The 17893-nt window shown below is 48.7% G+C and overlaps 2 protein-coding genes across 5 annotated transcripts in view; both read left to right on the plus strand.

The window, feature by feature from the left end:
- DNMT1 (DNA methyltransferase 1) overlaps positions 1 to 572 on the plus strand; it is a 62258-nt gene extending 61686 nt beyond the window's left edge. For all 4 annotated transcript variants that reach the window (XM_050769999.1, XM_050770000.1, XM_050769998.1 and 1 more), the window contains one exon: positions 217 to 572. In XM_050769999.1, the coding sequence (XP_050625956.1) occupies positions 217 to 251 (35 nt within the window). In that variant the 3' untranslated portion in view covers positions 252 to 572. The remainder of the gene's footprint in view (positions 1 to 216) is intronic.
- Positions 1 to 17893, plus strand: part of EIF3G (eukaryotic translation initiation factor 3 subunit G) — a 29300-nt gene that overhangs the window by 9128 nt on the left and 2279 nt on the right. Inside the window, exons 2-6 of the mRNA XM_050770668.1 lie at positions 15368 to 15428; positions 15568 to 15614; positions 16106 to 16189; positions 16298 to 16386; positions 16497 to 16556. Of these exons, the coding sequence (XP_050626625.1) occupies positions 15409 to 15428; positions 15568 to 15614; positions 16106 to 16189; positions 16298 to 16386; positions 16497 to 16556 (300 nt within the window). The 5' untranslated portion in view covers positions 15368 to 15408. The remainder of the gene's footprint in view (positions 1 to 15367; positions 15429 to 15567; positions 15615 to 16105; positions 16190 to 16297; positions 16387 to 16496; positions 16557 to 17893) is intronic.

A 17893-nucleotide genomic window follows, 5' to 3' on the forward strand; every position in this document is an offset into this window, starting at 1 on the left:
GCTGTTCACTAGAGCCTCTGGGTCTAGAACCCCCTGGGACCTTTTGAGGAGTGTTCAGTCTCCATGAATGTTCCTTTAGCACTCTGCCGCTTACTGGGTCGGCTGTTACATCAGTACGTTAACATTTCCTGATGGTCCATGTCTGTTCCTCACCTGTCATGTAGCGTGATACCGTGCGTGTTCCCCAGAGTGACTTCTCCTTTTATTTCCCTTCAGCTAAAATAAAGGAGGAGGAAGCTGCTAAGGACTAGTTCTGCCCTCCCGTCACCCCTGTTTCTGGCACCAGGAATCCCCAACATGCACTGATGTTGTGTTTTTAACATGTCAATCTGTCCGTTCACATGTGTGGTACATGGTGTTTGTGGCCTTGGCTGTCATGAAGCTGTTGTGTGAGGTTCGCTTATCAACTAATGATTTAGTGATCAAATTGTGCAGTACTTTGTGCATTCTGGATTTTAAAAGTTTTTTATTATGCATTATATCAAATCTACCACTGTATGAGTGGAAATTAAGACTTTATGTAGTTTTTATATGTTGTAATATTTCTTCAAATAAATCTCTCCTATAAACCACCCTGGGTGGGGACTCGTGATTTGCACGGGGCTTCTGGCTGAGGCCAGACAGGAACAAGCTCCTCCACACTGAAGGCGACCCACATGGAGTTTGAAGCTAGCACATGTTTGAAGCTAGACACTCCGTGTGTCTGTCTGTTCAGAACTGAGTCACATGAGTTGATCCCCATGACATGCAAATGGAACTTGCTAGTGTAGCTTCCAGGAAAGCCTTTTAACGGAAGTCTTGGCTAGCCTTCCCCATGGCTGGTAGCCCTTCTTTGGTCTGGAGTAGGTTGTGAAGCCTGGCAGTAGAGCAGCCATCCTGTGACCATGAGGCAGAGCTCTGTGCAGCGACTGGTGGAACAAGGAGAGAGAAGTCACCACTGAGCTGCCCTTGGAGCTCCGGCCTCCCTATCCCGAAGCAAAACCCCTTCTTTAGTTGGGTTTTTTTCTTTTCAAAGTTTTTTTTTTCTTTTTTCTTTTTTTTTTTTTTTTTTTGAGACAGGGTCTTGCTCTGTTGCTCAGACTGTAGTGTAGTGGGGCAGTCTTGGTTCAGTGTAACCTCTGCCTCCTGGATTCAAGAAATTGTCTTGCCTCAGCCTCCTGAGCAGCTGAGATTGCAGCCGCCCATCACCACGCCCAGCTAATTTTTGTACTTTTAGTAGAGATGATGTTTCACCATGTTGGCCAGGCTGGTCTTGAAATCCTGATATGATCCGCCCACCTGGGCCTCCTAAAGTGCTGTGTTACAGGTGTGACCCACTGTACCCAGCCTCCCATTAGCCTTTTTTTTTTTTTTTTTTTTTGGAGACAGTCTCGCTCTGTCGCCCAGGCTGGAGTACAGTGGCCAGATCTTGGCTCACTGCAAGCTCCGCCTCCCGGGTTCACGCCATTCTCCTGCCTCAGCCTCCCGAGTAGCTGGGACTACAGGCGCCCACCACCACGCCCGGCTAATTTTTTTGTATTTTCAGTAGAGACGGGGTTTCACCATGTTAGCCATGATGGTCTCGATCTCCTGACCTCGTGATCCACCAGCCTCGGCCTCCCAAAGTGCTGGGATTACAGGCATGAGCCACCGCGCCTGGCAGCTTTTTTTTTTTTTTTTTTTTTTGAGACAGTTTCGTTCTTGTTACCTAGGCTGGAGTGCGGTGGCACGATCTCTGCTCACTGCAACCTCCGCCTCCCAGGTTCATGATTCTCCTGCCTCAGCCTCCCAAGTAGCTGGGGTTACAGGTGTGTGCCACCACACCCAGCTAATTTTATATTTTTGGTAGAGATAGGATTTCTCCATGTTGGTCAGGGTGATCTCAAACTCCCGACCTCAGGTGATCTGCCTGCCTCGGCCTCCCAAAGTGCTGTGATTGTAGGTGTGAGCCACCGTGCCTGGCCAGCATTTTTTAATAGTGACATAACACTTCTGTGTGTCCAGTGGCCACTGGATGTACCCCTTCTCTGTGGTGGCCACATGACCATCTTTGCTGGGAGATCCCCAGGCGTTTGGGATGACTGCCCCTGCTCAGTCATCCTGGCTCATGTCTGTGCCATACAGAGACCTCCCAGTTTTAGGAAGTCAATTTATTTATATTTGTCACTCTTAGTTTTTTGTAGCCTGTTTATTTTTGAGATGGATTCTCACTCTGTCGCCCAGGCTGGAGTGCAGTGGCACGATCTCGGCTCACTGCAACCTCCACCTCCCAGGTTTAACCCTCCTTCCTCAGCCTCCCAAGTAGCGGGGATTGAGTAGCTGGGATTACAGGCGCCTGCCACCACATCCGACTAATTTTTGTTAATTTAGTAGAGACAGGGTTTTGCCGTGTTGGCCAGGCTAGTCTCGAACTCCTGACCTCAAGTGATCCTCCCGCCTTGGCCTCCCAAAGTGCTGGCATTACAAGCATAAGCCACCACACCCGGCCTTTGTAGCCTATTTAGAAATGCCTTCCCTCCCTCCACCAAGAGATCTTAAACATGTTATCTTCTTCCACATTTCTGACATTCCCATTTTAACACATGAATCACTTTTGTAAGGACTAAAAATGGGAATCTCAGCTTATTTTTTGAATAAGACTGATAGCAAATGCACACAGCAAAGTACAACAGCTCAGCCTGACATATGGTAAAGTTCCCCCATCCAAGATTTTTTTTTAATATACTTTCTGCTGCTATTTTGAGCTTTAAAAAAATCATTTTAAAGTATATAATGAGTATAATGAGTTTTCTTTTTCTGGATTCCGAGGCACCTTGAGCAAGACAACCGAATCCTTGTTTTCTCACAAGGTCACACTATGCATTTTGCCCATGTACCTATGATCTTTTATTTTCTATTTTTTTGAGACAGGATCTCGGTCTGTCACCCAGGCTGGAGTGCAGTGGCCTGATCTCGGCGCATGGCAACCTCCACCTCCTGGGTTCAAGTGATCCCCTGCTTCCATGTAACTGGGACTACAGGAGTATATCATCACATGTGGCTAATTTTTTGTTTGTTTTTTTAAGATGGAGTTTCACTCTTGTTGCCCAGGCTGGAGTGTAATGGCACAATCTCAGCTCACTGCAGCCTCTACCTCCCAGGTTCATGGATCCTCCTGCCCCAGCCTCCCAAGTAGCTGGGATTAAAGGCATGTGCCCAGCTAATTTTTGTATTTTTGGTAGAGACAGGGTTTCACCATGTTGCCCATGACCTCAAGTGATCTCAAGTGATCAGCCCACCTCAGCCTCCCAAAGTGTCAGGATTACAGGCGTGAGCCACCACACCAGGCCTAATTTTTGCTTTTGTAGAGATGCAGTCTCACTATATTGCCCAGGCTGGTCTCAAACTCCTGGCCTCAAGCGATCCTCCCACTTGGCCTCCTAAAGTGCTAGATTACAGGTATGTGCCACCATACCCAGCCAATAGTGTCTTTTTTTTTTTTAATGAGATGGAGTTTTGGTCTTGTTGCCCAGGCTGGAATGCAATGGCATGATCTTGGCTCACTGCAACCTCCACCTCCTGGGTTCAAGTGATTCTCCTGCCTCAGCCTCCCAAGTAGCTGAGATTACAGGCGCCTACCACCACGCCCAGCTAATTTTCATATTTTAGTAGAGACAGGGTTTCACCATGTTGGCCAGGCTGGTCTTGAACCCCTGACCTCAGGTGATCCACCCACCTTGGCCTCTAAAAGTGCTGGGATTACAGGCGTGGGCCACCGCACCCTATGATATTGTCTATTAAGACTGCCTTTACAAAACTTAGTGGGACATGGTGGCACATGCCTGTAGTCCCAGTTACTCAGGAGAATGAAGCGGGAGAATCGCTTGAGCCCAGGAGGTGGAGTTTGCAGTAGCAATCTCGGCTTACTGCAACCGAGATTGTGCCATTGCACTCCAGCCTGGGTAACACAGCAAGACCCTGTCTCAAAAATAAACTGCTTTGGGCCAGGTGCGGTGGCTCACGCCTGTAATTCCAGCACTTTGGGAGGCCCAGGCAGGTGGATCACCTGAGGTCAGGGGTTCAAGACCACCCTGGCCAATAGGGTGAAACCCCATCTCTAGTATAGATACAAAAATCAACTAGGCATGGTGGAATATGCCTGTAATCCCAGCTACTCGGGAGATTGAGGCAGAATCACTTGAACCTGGGAGGCGGTGGCTGCAGTGAGCCACGATCACACCACTACACTCCAGCCTGGGCGACAAAGTGAGACTGTCTCAAAAAAAAAAAAAAAACTGTCTCGCACCTCGAAGGTTGTCTTACCTAGGAATCTCGCTTGTTCAGCTCTATTTTTGAAAATTGGGGTAGAATATGAAATATGCAACTCCTAAATGTTCAGCTTAAATTTCGAGAAGTGAATATAGCACTGTAGACTACGTCCTTATCGAGATAGAGAATGTCTCTGTCACCTCAGGTCACCTCGTACCTCTTCCCACTTGATCTTCCCCTTCCCGGTCCCTGGGCAGCCTCCCATCCAGTTTTGTCTCCATAGATGACATCTGCCTGTTCAGGCCAGCATGAGCTCTTGTGTTTGGGATCTTTCAGCATAAATGCCTTTGGGATTCATCCATGCCATTAATATGTGTATCAGTTTTGTCCATATATATATATACATATTTTAGAGGCGGGATCTTGCTCTGTTGCCCAGGCTGGAGTGCAGTGATGCTCTACTGCAGCCTTGATCTCCTGGGCTCAAGTGATCCTCCTGCCTCAGCCTCCTGAGTAGCTGGAACTATAGGCGCATGCCACCATGCCCAGCTAAGTTTTACATTTTTTTTTTTTTTTTTTTTTTTTTTTTGAGACGGAGTCTGGCTCTGTCGCCCGGGCTGGAGTGCAGTGGCCGGATCTCAGCTCACTGCAAGCTCCGCCCCCCGGGTTTACGCCATTCTCCTGCCTCAGCCTCCCGAGTAGCTGGGACTACAGGCGCCCGCCGCCTCGCCCGGCTAGTTTTTTGTATTTTTTAGTAGAGACGGGGTTTCACCGTGTTCGCCAGGATGGTCTCGATCTCCTGACCTAGTGATCCGCCCGTCTCGGCCTCCCAAAGTGCTGGGATTACAGGCTTGAGCCACCGCGCCCGGCCAGTTTTACATTTTTTTATGGAGATGGGGTCTCACTGTGTTGCTCAGGGTGGTCTAAAACTCCTGGCCTCACGTGATCCTCCCACCTCAGCTTCTGCAGCAGCTGGAACCACAGGTATGTGCCGCCACACCCAGCTAATTATTATTTATTTATTTATTTTATTTCTTTATTTTTGAGACAGTCTCACTCTGTCTCCAGGCTGGAGTGCAGTGGTGCGATCTCGGCTCACTGCAACCTCTGCCTCCTGGGTTCAAGCTATTCTCATGCCTCAGCCTCCCGAGTAGCTGGGATTACAGGCCCGCCACCAGGCCCGGCTAATTTTTATGTTTTTAGTAGAGACGGGGTTTCCCCATGTTGGCCAGGCTGGTCTTGATCTCCTGGTCTCAAGTGATCTGCCTGCCTCGGCCTTCCAAAGTGCTTGGATTACAGACACGAGCTACCGTGCCCGGCAGCTGATTTTTATATTTTTTGTAGAGACGGGGTCTCGCTTTGTTGCCCAAGCTGGTCTCACACTCCTGGGCTCAAGCGATCTGCCTGCCTTGGCATCCCCAAATGCTGGGATTATAGGCATTAGCCACTGCGCCTGGACAAGAATATAATATATTAACTATACTCACTATGTTATACAATAAATATCTTAGAATGCCTTTATTTGAACTTTTTTTCTTTATATTGTTTGGAAACAACTACAGTCTCAAGAGCAGTAGATTGAATTGTGATGCAGGTCAGCCCTCCATATCCAAGGATTCCACCTCTGCCATTCAACCAACCACGGATTTAAAATATCCAGAAAAAGTCCATAAAGTTCCAAAAAGCGAAACTTGTATTTGCCGCTCATGAAGTGCTACGTGGAATCCATAAGAAGAAAGCAATGTGTAGACATTATGTCAGGTATTACAAGTAATCTAGAGATGATATAAAGTACATAAGAGAGGCTGGGTGCAGTGGCTCACGCCTGTAATCCCAGCACTTTGGGAGGCCAAGGCAGGAGGAACACTGGAGGCCAGGAGTTCAAGACCAGCCTGGCCAACATGGCGAAACACCCTCTCTACAAAAAATACAAAAATGTGCTGAGCATGGTGGCACACACCTGTAGTCCCAGCTACTCCAGAGGCTGCGATGGAAGGATCACTTGAGCCCAGAAGGTGGAGGTTACATTGAGCTGAGATTGCGCTAGCCTGGGTGACAAAGCAAGACTCTGTCAAAAAGTAATGTACACAGGGGAATGTGTGTAGTGTATATGCAAATACTATGCCATTTTATTTTATTTTATTTTTATTTTATTTTATATTTGAGACAGAGTCTCACTCTGTCGCCCAGGCTGGAATATAGTAGCACAATTTCGGCTCACTGCAACCTCTGCTTCTTGGGGTCAAGCGATTCTTCTGCCTCAGCTTCCCAAGTAACTGAGATTACAGGCATGCGCCACCACACCCGGCTAATTTTTTTGTATTTTTAGTAGAGACGGGGTTTCGCCATGTTGGTCAGGCTGGTCTTGAACTCCTGGCCTCAAATGATCCACCCGTCTTGGCCTCCCAAAGTGCTGGAACTACAGGTGTGAGCCACCATGCCCAGCCTGTGCTATTTTCTATCAGGGATTTGAGCACATTCTGATTTTGGTACCACATGGGATCCTGGAACCAATCCCCTGGGGATACTGAGAGATGGCTGGACGTAGATTTGTATACATATGTGTATCCACATATAGTCTACTTTTCTAGGAGTTGAATGACTGGGTTGAAACTTTAGAACTGGCACATCTGCTAAAAATCGAGCAGGTGTTTTATAGGGATTACATTAACTTTGCAGACTTCTGGAAGAATTGACATGTTAATGACAAGCCTTCCTTTTTTTTTTTTTTTTTTTTTTTTTTGAGACGGAATCTCGCTCTGTCGCCCAGGTTGGAGTGTGGTGGCACGATCTCCACTCACTGTAAGCTCCGCCGCCTCCCAGGTTCATGCCATTCTCCTGCCTCAGCCTCCCTAGAAGCTGGGACTACAGGCACCCACCACCACGCCCGACTAATTTTTTTGTATTTTTAGTAGAGACAGGGTTTCACCGTGCTCGCCAGAATGGTCTCGATTTCCTGACCTCGTGATCCGCCCGCCTTGGCCTCCCAAAGTGCTGGGATTACAGGCGTGAGCCACCAAGCCCGGCCAAGCCTTCCTTTCTAAGAACAGGGTTTGTCCTGTTTGTTCAGGAATTCCTTTGTGTCCACAGCTTTTCATCCAGATCTTGCAGACTTCATAACTGGATTCCTAAGTATTTAGTCCCTTCATTGCTAATATAAATGGGGATGTTTTCTTGTTTTCTAAACTGTGGTCCTTTGCCTATGGAGAGATGCTCCATTTGTATTGGCTGTGATTTTGTAAATTGGTTTTTGAACCTAACCAACTTGTTGAATTCCTTTTTTTTTTTTTTTTTTTTTTTTGGAGATGTAGTCTTGTTCTGTCACCCAGTGCAGTGGCGCGATCTCTGCTCACTGCAACCTCCACCTTCAGGTTCAAGGGATTCTCCTGCCTCAGCCTTCTGAGTAGCTGGGATTACAGACATAGGCCATCACGCCCAGCTAATTTTTGTATTTTTAGTAGAGAAGGGGTTTCACCATGTTGGCCAGGCTGGTCTCCAACTCCTGACCTCAGGTGATCCGCCCACCTCAGCCTCCCAAAGTGCTGGGATTACAGGTGTGAGCCATCACACCTGGCCTGAATTTCCTTGTTTTTAATCCCACTTTTTCAGTTGTCACAGTCTGAGGTATACAATCCTTCACCAAAGACAACTTGAGGACGTACTTTGGTGTAAGAATTAGAAGCCATTGTCTTGTCTTTTGAGAGACAGGGTCTTATTCTTTCACCCAGACTGGACTGCAGTGATGCGATCATAGCTCACTGCAGCCTCGAACTCCTTTGCTCCAGAGATCCTCCCCGCTCAGTCTCTGGAGTAGCTGGGACTACAGGTATGTACCACTATGCCTAACTCATTTTTATTTTTATTTTTAGTAAAGATGAGTTCTTGCCATGTTGCCCAGGCTGGTTTCAAACTCCTGGGCTCCAGTGATCTTCCCTCCTCAGCCTCCCAAAGTGCTGGGATTACAAGTGTAAGCCACTGTGCCTGGCTTCTTTTCTTTTTTTTTTTTCCTTTTAATGTATTATTATTTTTTGTAAAGATGGGGTCTCGCTGTGTTGCCCAGGCTGGTCTCCAGTGATTTCAATTCTTGTAAGTATAAAGCAGATGTGGAAGTGCTGGGTCATTTGGTAGTTCTATTTTTAATTTTTTGAGGAACCACCATACCATAGTTCATAGTGGAAGGCTGTTTTATTTTAATGAAATAAACGTAAGGCACTGCTGACGTGCCCATCTACTTCCCTAGAAAAACCACAGTAAGGACATTGCCATGTCTCCTTTCTGCCCCTATTTTTTTGACTGTTACCACATCTGCATGTCCCATCAATTTAGTATTTCCTTCTTTTTATTTCTATTTACTTTTTTTTTTTTTTTTTTTGAGATGGAGTCTGTCACCTACACTGGAGTGCAGTGGTGCAATCTTGGTTCATTGCAACCTCTGCCTCCTGGGTTCAAGTGATTCTCCTGCCTCAGCCTCCTGAGTAACAGGCATGCACCACCACACCCAGCTGATTTTTTTTTTTTTTTGAAACAGAGTTACCTTCTTGTTGCCCAGGCTGGAGTGCAATGGCAGGATCTCAGCTCACTACAACCTCCACCGCCCAGGTTCAAGCAATTCTCCTGCCTCAGCCTCCTGAGTAGCTGGGATTACAGGCATGTGCCACCACACCCATCTAAGTTTGTATTTTTAGGAGAGATGGGGTTTCTCCATGTTGGTCAGGCTGGTCTTGAACTCCTGACCTCAGGTGATCCACCTGCCTTGGCCTCCCAAAGTGCTGGGATTACAGGCGTGTGCCACCATGCCTGGCCATACCCAGCTGATTTTTGTATTTTTAGTAGAGATGGGGTTTCATCATGTCGGCCAGGCTTGTCTCGAACTCTTGACCTCAAGTGATCCTCCCACTTTGGCCTTCCAAAGTGCTGGGATTACAGATGTGAGCCACAGCACATGGCTTATTTTTATTTCTTTTTAGAAAGAGTCTTGGCCGGGCACGGCGGCTCACGCCTATAATCCCAGCACTTTGGGAGGCCAAGGCAGGCAGATCACCTGAGTTTGGAGTTCAAGACTAGTCTGGCCAACATGGAGAAACCCCGTCTCTACTAAAAATAAAAATTAGATGGGCGTGGTGGAGCATGCCTGTAATCCCAGCTACTAGGGAAGCTGAGGCAGAATAGCTTAAACCCGGGAGGTGGATGTTGCGGTGAGCCGAGATCATGCCATTGCACTCCAGCCTGGACAACAAGAGCAAAGCTCCGTCTCCAAAAAAAAAAAAAAAAAAAAAGGAGTCTCTCTCCATCACCCAGGCTGGAGGACGTGGTACGATATCGGTTCACGGCAACCTCCGCCTCCCGGGTTCAAGGGATTGTCATGCCTCAGCCTCCCGAGTAGCTGGGATTACAGATGCCTGCCACCACACCTGGCTAATTTTTGTATTTTTAGTAGACATGGGGTTTCGCTATGTTGGCCAGGCTGGTCTCGAACTCCTGACCTCAGGGGATCCGCCTGTCTGGGTCTCCCAATGTGCTGGGATTACAGACGTGATCCACTGCGCCCAGCAGAAATAGGGCCTTTAGAGAGAAAATTAAGGCCAGGTGCGGTGGCTCACGCCTGTAATCCCAGCATGTTGGGAGGCCGAGGCAGGCAGATCACGAGGTCAGGAGTTCAATACCAGCCTTGCCAACTTGGTGAAACTCCGTCTCTACTAGAAATACAAACATTAGCCGGGTGTGGTGGCACATGCCTGTAGTCCCAGCTACTCGGGAGGCTGAGGCAGGAGAATCACTGGAACCCAGGAGGTGGAGGTTGCCATTAGCTGAGATTGCACCACTGCACTCCAGCCTGGGCTACAGAGTAAGACTTCACCTTAAAAAAAATAATTAAAAAAAAAAAAAAAGAATTAAGTTTAAATGAGGTCATTAGGGTGGGCCCTAATGCAGTAAGACTGATGTCCTTAGAAGAAGAGATTGGGACATAGATACACACAGAGGAGGCCATGTGAGGACAGACGGAGAAGGTGCCACCACCTCAGAAGAAACCAACCCTGCTGACACTGTGATCTTGGACTTCCAGCCTCCAGAATTGAGAAAATAAATGTGTGCTGTTTAAGCCCCCCAGTCTGTGGTATTTCGTCGTGGCAATATGAGAGAAAGTAACTAATGTTAAGCTGGGTTTGCTCATTTCTGTTTTCTGGCATAATTTCACAAAGCCCCTGACTCTGGGACATGTCTGCACAGCTCTATAGAATGAGGCTTTGAAGACAAAACAGTATAGAGCACAGGGCACCCCATGTCTCTTGCCCGAGTCACTGTATTCCTTAAGTGAGTCTGGGCACAGTAGCTCATGCCTGTGATCCCAGCATTTTGGGAGACTAGGGCAAGAGTATCACCTTAGCCTGGGGAGGTTGAGGCTGCAGCGAGCTGTGATCGCGCCACTGCACTCCAGCCTGGGTGATAGAGCAAGACCCTGTCCCAAAAAAAAAAAAAAAAAAAAAAAAAAAGGTGTGCCGGGCGCGGTGGCTCACGCCTGTAATCCCAGCACTTTGGGAGGCCGAGGCGGGTGGATCACCTGAAGTCAGGAGTTCGAGACCAGCCTGACCAATATGGAGAAACCCCATCTCTACTAAAAACACAAAATTAGCTGGGCATGGTGGCGCATGACTGTAATCCCAGCTACTCGGGAGGCTGAGGTGGGAGAATTGCTTGAACCCCGGAGGCAGAGGTTGCAGTGAGCTAAGATTGCGCCACTGCACTCCAGCCTGGGTGACAGAGCAAGACTCCATCTCGGGAAAAAAAAAAAAAAAAAAAAAAAAAAAGGACCTGGCCTAAGCCTTTTCCTACATATAAAATAACATCTAATTGGGTTAGGGTATTACGCTTCTGTAATCTATAACCAGATGTACTCTTGCACCCAAACCTTGATGTGGCCGGGCATGGTGTCTCACACCTGCCTAATCCCAGCACTTTGTTCATTGCAGCCTCCACCTCCCGGGCTCCAGGGATTCTCCTGCCTCAGCCTCCTGAGTAGCTGGGATTACAGACACATGCCATCATGCTCAGCTAATTTTTGTATTTTTAATAGAGATGGGTTTTCACCATGTTTGCCAGGCTAGTCTTGAACTCCTGACCTCAGGGCATCTGCCCGCCTTGGCCTCCCAAAGTGCTGGGATTACAGACGTGAGCCACTGTGCCCAGCCTCTTTCTTTTTCAGAGACAGGGTTTTTGCTCTGTCGCCCAGGCCAGAGTGTAATGGTACAATCATAGCTCACTGCAGCCTTACCTCCGGGGCTCAGGCAATCCTCCCACCTCAGCCTCCCAGGTAGCTGGGACTACAGGCGTACATTACCACACCCAGCAATTTTTTGTGTGTAGTGATGGGGTCTCAATGACGTTGCCTCGTCTGGTCTTGAACTCCTGGGCTCAAGAAACTCTTCTGCCTTGGCCTCCCAAAGTGCTGGGATTATAGGCATGAGCCACAGTGCCCAGCCAAGAAATATATTTATATGTTACATCTCACATATATTACATAAATGCATATTATATATTAATTCATGTCCAAAAATAATCTTTCCTTTCTTGGTGCCTTCTTTCCAAAGCATTCCTCATTAACAGGTTCTGATTCTTTCTTTCCAGGAAATGATTTGCATATATCTGCATATCTATGTGCTATTAAAGATGTACACAAATTGGTTCCTACAATATATGCCATTTTATATATTGCTTCCTCTTTTTTTTTTTTTGAGATGAAGTCTCGCTGTGTCGCCCAGGCTGGAGTGCAATGGTGATTCTCCTGCCTTAGCCTCCCGAGTAGCTGGGATTACAGGCGCCCACCACCACGGCCAGATATATATATATATATATTTTGTATTTTTAGTAGAAACGGCATCTCACCATGTTGGCCAGGGGCTGGTCTTGAACTCCTGACCTCCGGTGATCCACCCGCCTCGGCCTCCCAAAGTGCTGGGATTACAGGAGTGAGCCACTGCGCGCCATCTTTGCTTCCCCTTTTTATCCTGAAGTTTGTTTTTAACATGAGCACAAATGTATCTACCTCCTTAAAGATCAAATAGCAATTTATAGATTACAGTATAGCATAACTTCATCTATGTAACTAGTCCCTATGGATGGTGGATGAGTGTTTCCAGTTTTTGCTATCATAAACAATACTGCAGACATTTTACTTACATCTTTGCATATATTTACAAGTTTATTCGCAGCAGGAATTATTAGCTGGTTCAAAGGAAAATTCATACGTGCTTGTTTTTTTCTTTTTTTGAGACAGAGGCTTGTTCTGTCACCCAGGCTGGAGTGCAGTGGGGCAATCTTGGCTTACTGCAACCTCTGTCTCCCAGGTTCAAGTGATCCTTCTGACTCAGTCTCCCAAGTAGTTGGGATCACAGGCGCCCGCCACCACCATGCCCAGTGAATTTTTGTATTTTTAGTATAGATGAGGTTTCACCATGCTTTCCAGGCTGGTCTCAAACTCCTGACCTCAGGTGATCCACCCACCTCAGCCTCCCCAAGTGCTGGGATTACAGGCGTGAGCCACCGCGCCTGGCCTGTTTCCCTACAACATCTTTACTACCACTGGGTGATATCAAATTTTTAAAGCTTTGCCCAATCTGCTAGGTTGTTTGGATTTTGTGTTGCTCAGAGTACATTTGAGTAAGCTTGTACAAATGTTTATCAGCCCTTTGGACCAGCTTCATATTTTCACCAATATACATAGCCAGGACACCCTCCTGAAAAACCGCCGCAAACCACAGCGGTGTGCCTCTCTTTCCTGCCTCCAGCTAATGTTTTTCCTTCCACTTGGGTCTCTACAGGCTTCTAGAATAATTTTTTCCACAAGCAAAGCTGGTGATATTCTAAACCCTTGAGTGGCCTCCTCACTCACACCTCAGAGGATAAACAGCATAAACTTTGTTTTTCCTGTCTTCTTCTTTATTTTTCTCAGGCCATTCTCCCTTACAAGTTTTGTTTTGTTTTGTTTGTTGCATGTGTGTGTCTGTGTGTGTGTGTGTGTGTGTGTCTGTGTCTGTGTTTTCGAGACAGAGTCTCGCTCTGTTGCCTAGGCTGAAGTGCAGTGGTGTGATCATGGCTCAACCTCCTGGACTGAAGCTATTCTCCCACCTCAGCCTCCTGAGTATCTGGGACTACAGGCACACAGAATTATGCCCAGCTAATTTTTTTAAAGTTGTTGTTTTCTTTTTTTGTTTTTTTTGTTTTTTTGTTTTAGGGGCCAGGCTCACAACTGTAATCCCAGCACCTTGGGAGGCCGAGGCGGGCCCCTGTCTCTACTATCTCTACTAAAAATACAAAAATTAGCACAACATGGTGGCCGTAGTCTGTAATCCCAGCTATTCGGGAGGCTAAGGCAGGAGAATCTCTAGAACCCGGGAGGCAGAGGTTGCAGTGATCCAAGATTGCGCCACTGCACTCCAGACTGGGCGACAGAGTGAGACTGCATCCCCCCCCAAAAAAAAATGTGTTTTAGAGATGGGGGTCTCGCTATGTGTTGCCCAGGCTGGTCGAACTCCGGGGCTCAAGTGATCCTTCTGCCTCAGTCTCCCAAAGTGCTGGGATTACAGGCGCGGGCCACAACACCCAACTAATTTTTGTATTTTTAGTAAAGACGGGTTTCGCCATGTTGCCCAGGCTGGTTTTGAACTCCTGACCTCAAGAGATCTGCCCGCCTCGGCCTCTCAAAGTGCTGGGATTACACGTGTAAGCCACTGCATCCGGCATTGTCAAACTTTTTTTGTTCATATCACCCTCCTTAGGAGAAAACCCGAATTATTCTAAAATTGAATTTACATCAACTAAATTAATTTCAATATAATTACATTTAATATCTCCCTAAAGGCAGAAACTAAATACTTAGGAATAAGATGGCTGATAGAGCTGGCTTTAGAAGACCACAATATCTAAGACTTTTTTCCTCCCTGAAAAGCAGTTTTTTCCCCTGGGGAGTCATCATGAATCACTCCAACTGAGGACGGTTGTGCTTAGAGCAAGCAGCTGAGCCATAAAGAAGTAAATGCACAAAATTATACCGGAAAGCCAAGAATGCTACAAAGAAAAGAAGAGGGAGTGGCTGGGGAGGGGGGCGACTTGGCATCTGAATCATTGAGATCGGGAAAGAAGATAAGGAACAGTTTAAGCAAAAGGATTGTTTTCCCTGAGCTTTGGTTTCTTTTTTCTTTTTTTTTCTGTTTTAGAGACAGGGGTTCTCACTATGCTGCCCAGGCTGGTCTCAAACTCCTGGCCTCAAGCGATCCCCACACCTCAGTCTCCCAAAGTGCAGGATTACAGGCATGCGCCACCGGACCCAGTCTGAGCCTCAGTTTCCTCAGCGGTAAAATGGAAGTAATATCCTCCTCACCGTGCTTCATATACAACAAGCACTCAATAAGTGAGCCTTGTTATGATTATTATTATTTATTTTAATTTTACTTCTTTTTCTCAGACAGAGTCTCACTCTGCAGCCCAGGCTAGACTGCAGTGGTGTGATTTCGGCTCACTGCAGCCTCCGCCTCGTGGGTTCAAGCGATTCTCCCGCCTCAGCCTCCCGAGTCCCTGGGATTATAGGCGCCCGCCACCACGCCTGGCTAATTTTGTTTTTTTGTGTGTGTGGGTTTTTTTTTGTTTTGTTTTGTTTTTTGAGACGGTGTCTCGCTCTGTCGCCAGGGTGGAGTGCAGTGGCGCAATCTCAGCTCACTGCAACCTCCACCTCCCGGGTTCAAGCGATTCTCCTGCCTCAGCCTCCAATCTGTAGCTAGGACTACAGACGCGCACTACCACGCCCAGCTAATTTTTGTATTTTTAGTAGTGACGGGGTTTCGCCACGTTGGCCAAGCTGGTCTCGAACTCCTTACCTCAGGTGATCCGCCCGCCTCGATCTCCCAAAGTGAGGGGATTACAGGCTTGGGCCACCGCGCCCCGCCTATTTTAATTTTAAAGGTTAATAGGACCAGCACTGAAATCAGCCTCTGCCCCGCCAGCCCTGCTCTGGTACCAGCAGCGTTCAGCAGCACACACAGCCGCGTGCGCCTCCACCTCCGTCCGCAGGTGTCGTTGTGGGTGCCGCGGCTGGGCCTCTCTAGCGGCGACGGCGACACCGGAAGTCTCGTTTTCCACCCACTTCCGCTCTCTGGCCAGGCTTGGGCTGCGTGGAGAATACTTTTTGCGATGCCTACTGGAGACTTTGAGTGAGTCCGGGATCGCGGAGGGGGGCATGGGAAGCTGTTGGGGTGCTCTGGGCAGTATTATGGGGCCTGGGTGTGCCGAGGCTGCGGGGACCGGGCCTTGCTGACTTAATCTTCGCTTCCCACACATTTGTTTCCGCAGTTCGAAGCCCAGTTGGGCTGACCAGGTGGAGGAGGAGGGGGAGGACGGTAAGTGTACCCGGTCGCCCGGGGTAATCGCGGCCAGGCCCGAGCCGGGCGACTGACGCCTGCTTCCATCTCGCAGTCTGGCACCCTGTCCCCCGTCACGACCAGCCCCTGCCACGCGCCATCCTCCTTGGGACCTGCCTGTTGCCAACTCCAGGTGTTCCCCGGCGGGTCCCTGTTCCTCCCATGTTACTGCCGAAGTCCTCCCAGCTGTTGCCTTACTCCAGGGAGGAAGTTGTAATCTCCCGTCTCCTGTTTCTCTACTGGCGCCTGGTTGGCTTCATGGCCTGGCACCCACCTTCCTACGAGGGATCCCCCATCTTTGCCACTCCAAGTCCCCACAGGGCTATCCCAGTGCGCTGCCTGGTCAGCCCTCTGCCCTTGGCCTGCCTTTCTCAGCTCTTGCTGTAGGCATCATCCCAAAGGCCCTTCCATCGCAGCTGGGGAGCTCCTGCCCTGGACCTGACCCCTCCTCCCCACGCTGCCTCTTGCAGACAAATGTGTCACCAGCGAGCTCCTCAAGGGGATCCCTCTGGCCACTGGCGACACCAGCCCAGAGCCAGAGCTACTGCCGGGAGGTGAGTGAGGACTGCCACTCCGTGTCCGGGCTGCCTCTCCCTCCCGCCCTGCCGCTCCTGATCCCCATGACCCAGGGCTCAGTCCTTCTGTTTTTCCCCTTCTCCCAGCTCCACTGCCACCTCCCAAGGAAGTCATCAACGGAAACATAAAGACAGTGACAGAGTACAAGATAGATGAGGATGGCAAGAAGTTCAAGGTGAGGGTAGGGGGGCCCTTAGACCAGAAGGCGGCGGGGTGTGCTGAGGGGGTTGGTAAAGGAGATCCCCTAGTCCCAGAAGCCTGACCCTTCTCCCCTGCCATCCTCAGATTGTCCGCACCTTCAGGATTGAGACCCGGAAGGCTTCAAAGGCTGTTGCAAGGAGGAAGGTGAGGCGCTCCTTCCCCAGGGCTAACCCAGAGGAATTGGGAAACCGTGCTCCGGGACCTTTTTGTTAAGAGATGGGGCTTAACTCTTTTTTTTTTTTTTTGAGACAGAGTGTCGCTCTGTCCCCCAGGCTGTAGTGCAGTGGCACGATCTCGACTCACTGCAACCTCCGCCTCCTGGGTTCAAGTGATTCTCCTGCCTCAGCCTCCTGAGTAGCTGGGATTACAGGCATGCGCCACCACGCCCAGCTGATTTTTGTACTTTTAGTAGAGACGGGGTTTTGCCATGTTGGCCAGGCTCGTCTCGAACTCCTGACCTCACGTTATCCACCTGCCTCGGCCTCCCAAAGTGTTGGGATTACAGCCGTGAGCCATCGCACCCAGCCGGGCTTAACTCTTTGTACCTATTTTGTTGAAGCTGAACTGAGGCCTGGAGTGCTTACACTCTCTTGGGACTCTGGAAAGTCCAGGGCATAGGAGTCGATGATAAATAGCGATTAAATAAATGATAAATATCTAATAAAAGTTTGATGATAGATATCAAATTATATTAATAAATGTCAAATAAATTCCATTATAAATATCGAGTGAAAGTTAGATTCTTTTAATTTTTTTAAAGACACAGGGTCCAGTTCTGTTGCCCAGGTTGGAGGTGCAGTGGCACGATCATAGCTTACTGCAGCCTTGAACTCCCAGGCTCAAGCCAACCTGGGATTACAGGTGTGCACTGCCACACCCGGCTAATTTTAATTTTTTGTAGAGATGGGGTTTCACTATGTTGCCCAGGCTGGTCTCCAGCTCCTGGGCTTAAGAGATCCTCCCACCTTTGCCTCTCAAAGTGCTGGGATTACAGGAGGGAGCCACCGGGCCCAGCCGGGGTTAGATTCTTGTTCCTCTTGGCCTGTCAGCCTGGAGGAACAGAGGCAGGAGGTGGTCGCAGCAGTTAGAGGCATTAGCAATAAATACACTTAGAACAGCTTGCTGTGCACTTAATTGTAACATACCCCATGGCAAACGCCTTGCAGGGAGTGTCTCTCTGATTCAGTCTCCTTAGGAGCCCAGGGAGGCAGGAAGCTTTTGTGGTTCCCGTTTGATAAGGGAGGAAGGGAGGAAGCTGAGGCTCAGGTTGTCTAGCTCAAGGGCCCGGAGGTCTGGGTAGACCCCTGCACATCCCTGAGTATCACGCCCTGGTGGGAGCTGGTCCGCCAGCCTGCACAGGCCCCAGGCTGTACAGCTGTCACCTGGAGCTTGGGCCTGGCGTGTACTCAGGAAATGGGAACTGTCGCCAGGACTATTTGGGGAGTGGTTGAGGAGGATGAAAATGGGGTTCGAGGCCCAGG

Source organism: Macaca thibetana, chromosome 19 (assembly GCF_024542745.1).
Source record: "Macaca thibetana thibetana isolate TM-01 chromosome 19, ASM2454274v1, whole genome shotgun sequence".
In the NCBI taxonomy this organism is placed as follows: domain Eukaryota; kingdom Metazoa; phylum Chordata; class Mammalia; order Primates; family Cercopithecidae; genus Macaca; species Macaca thibetana.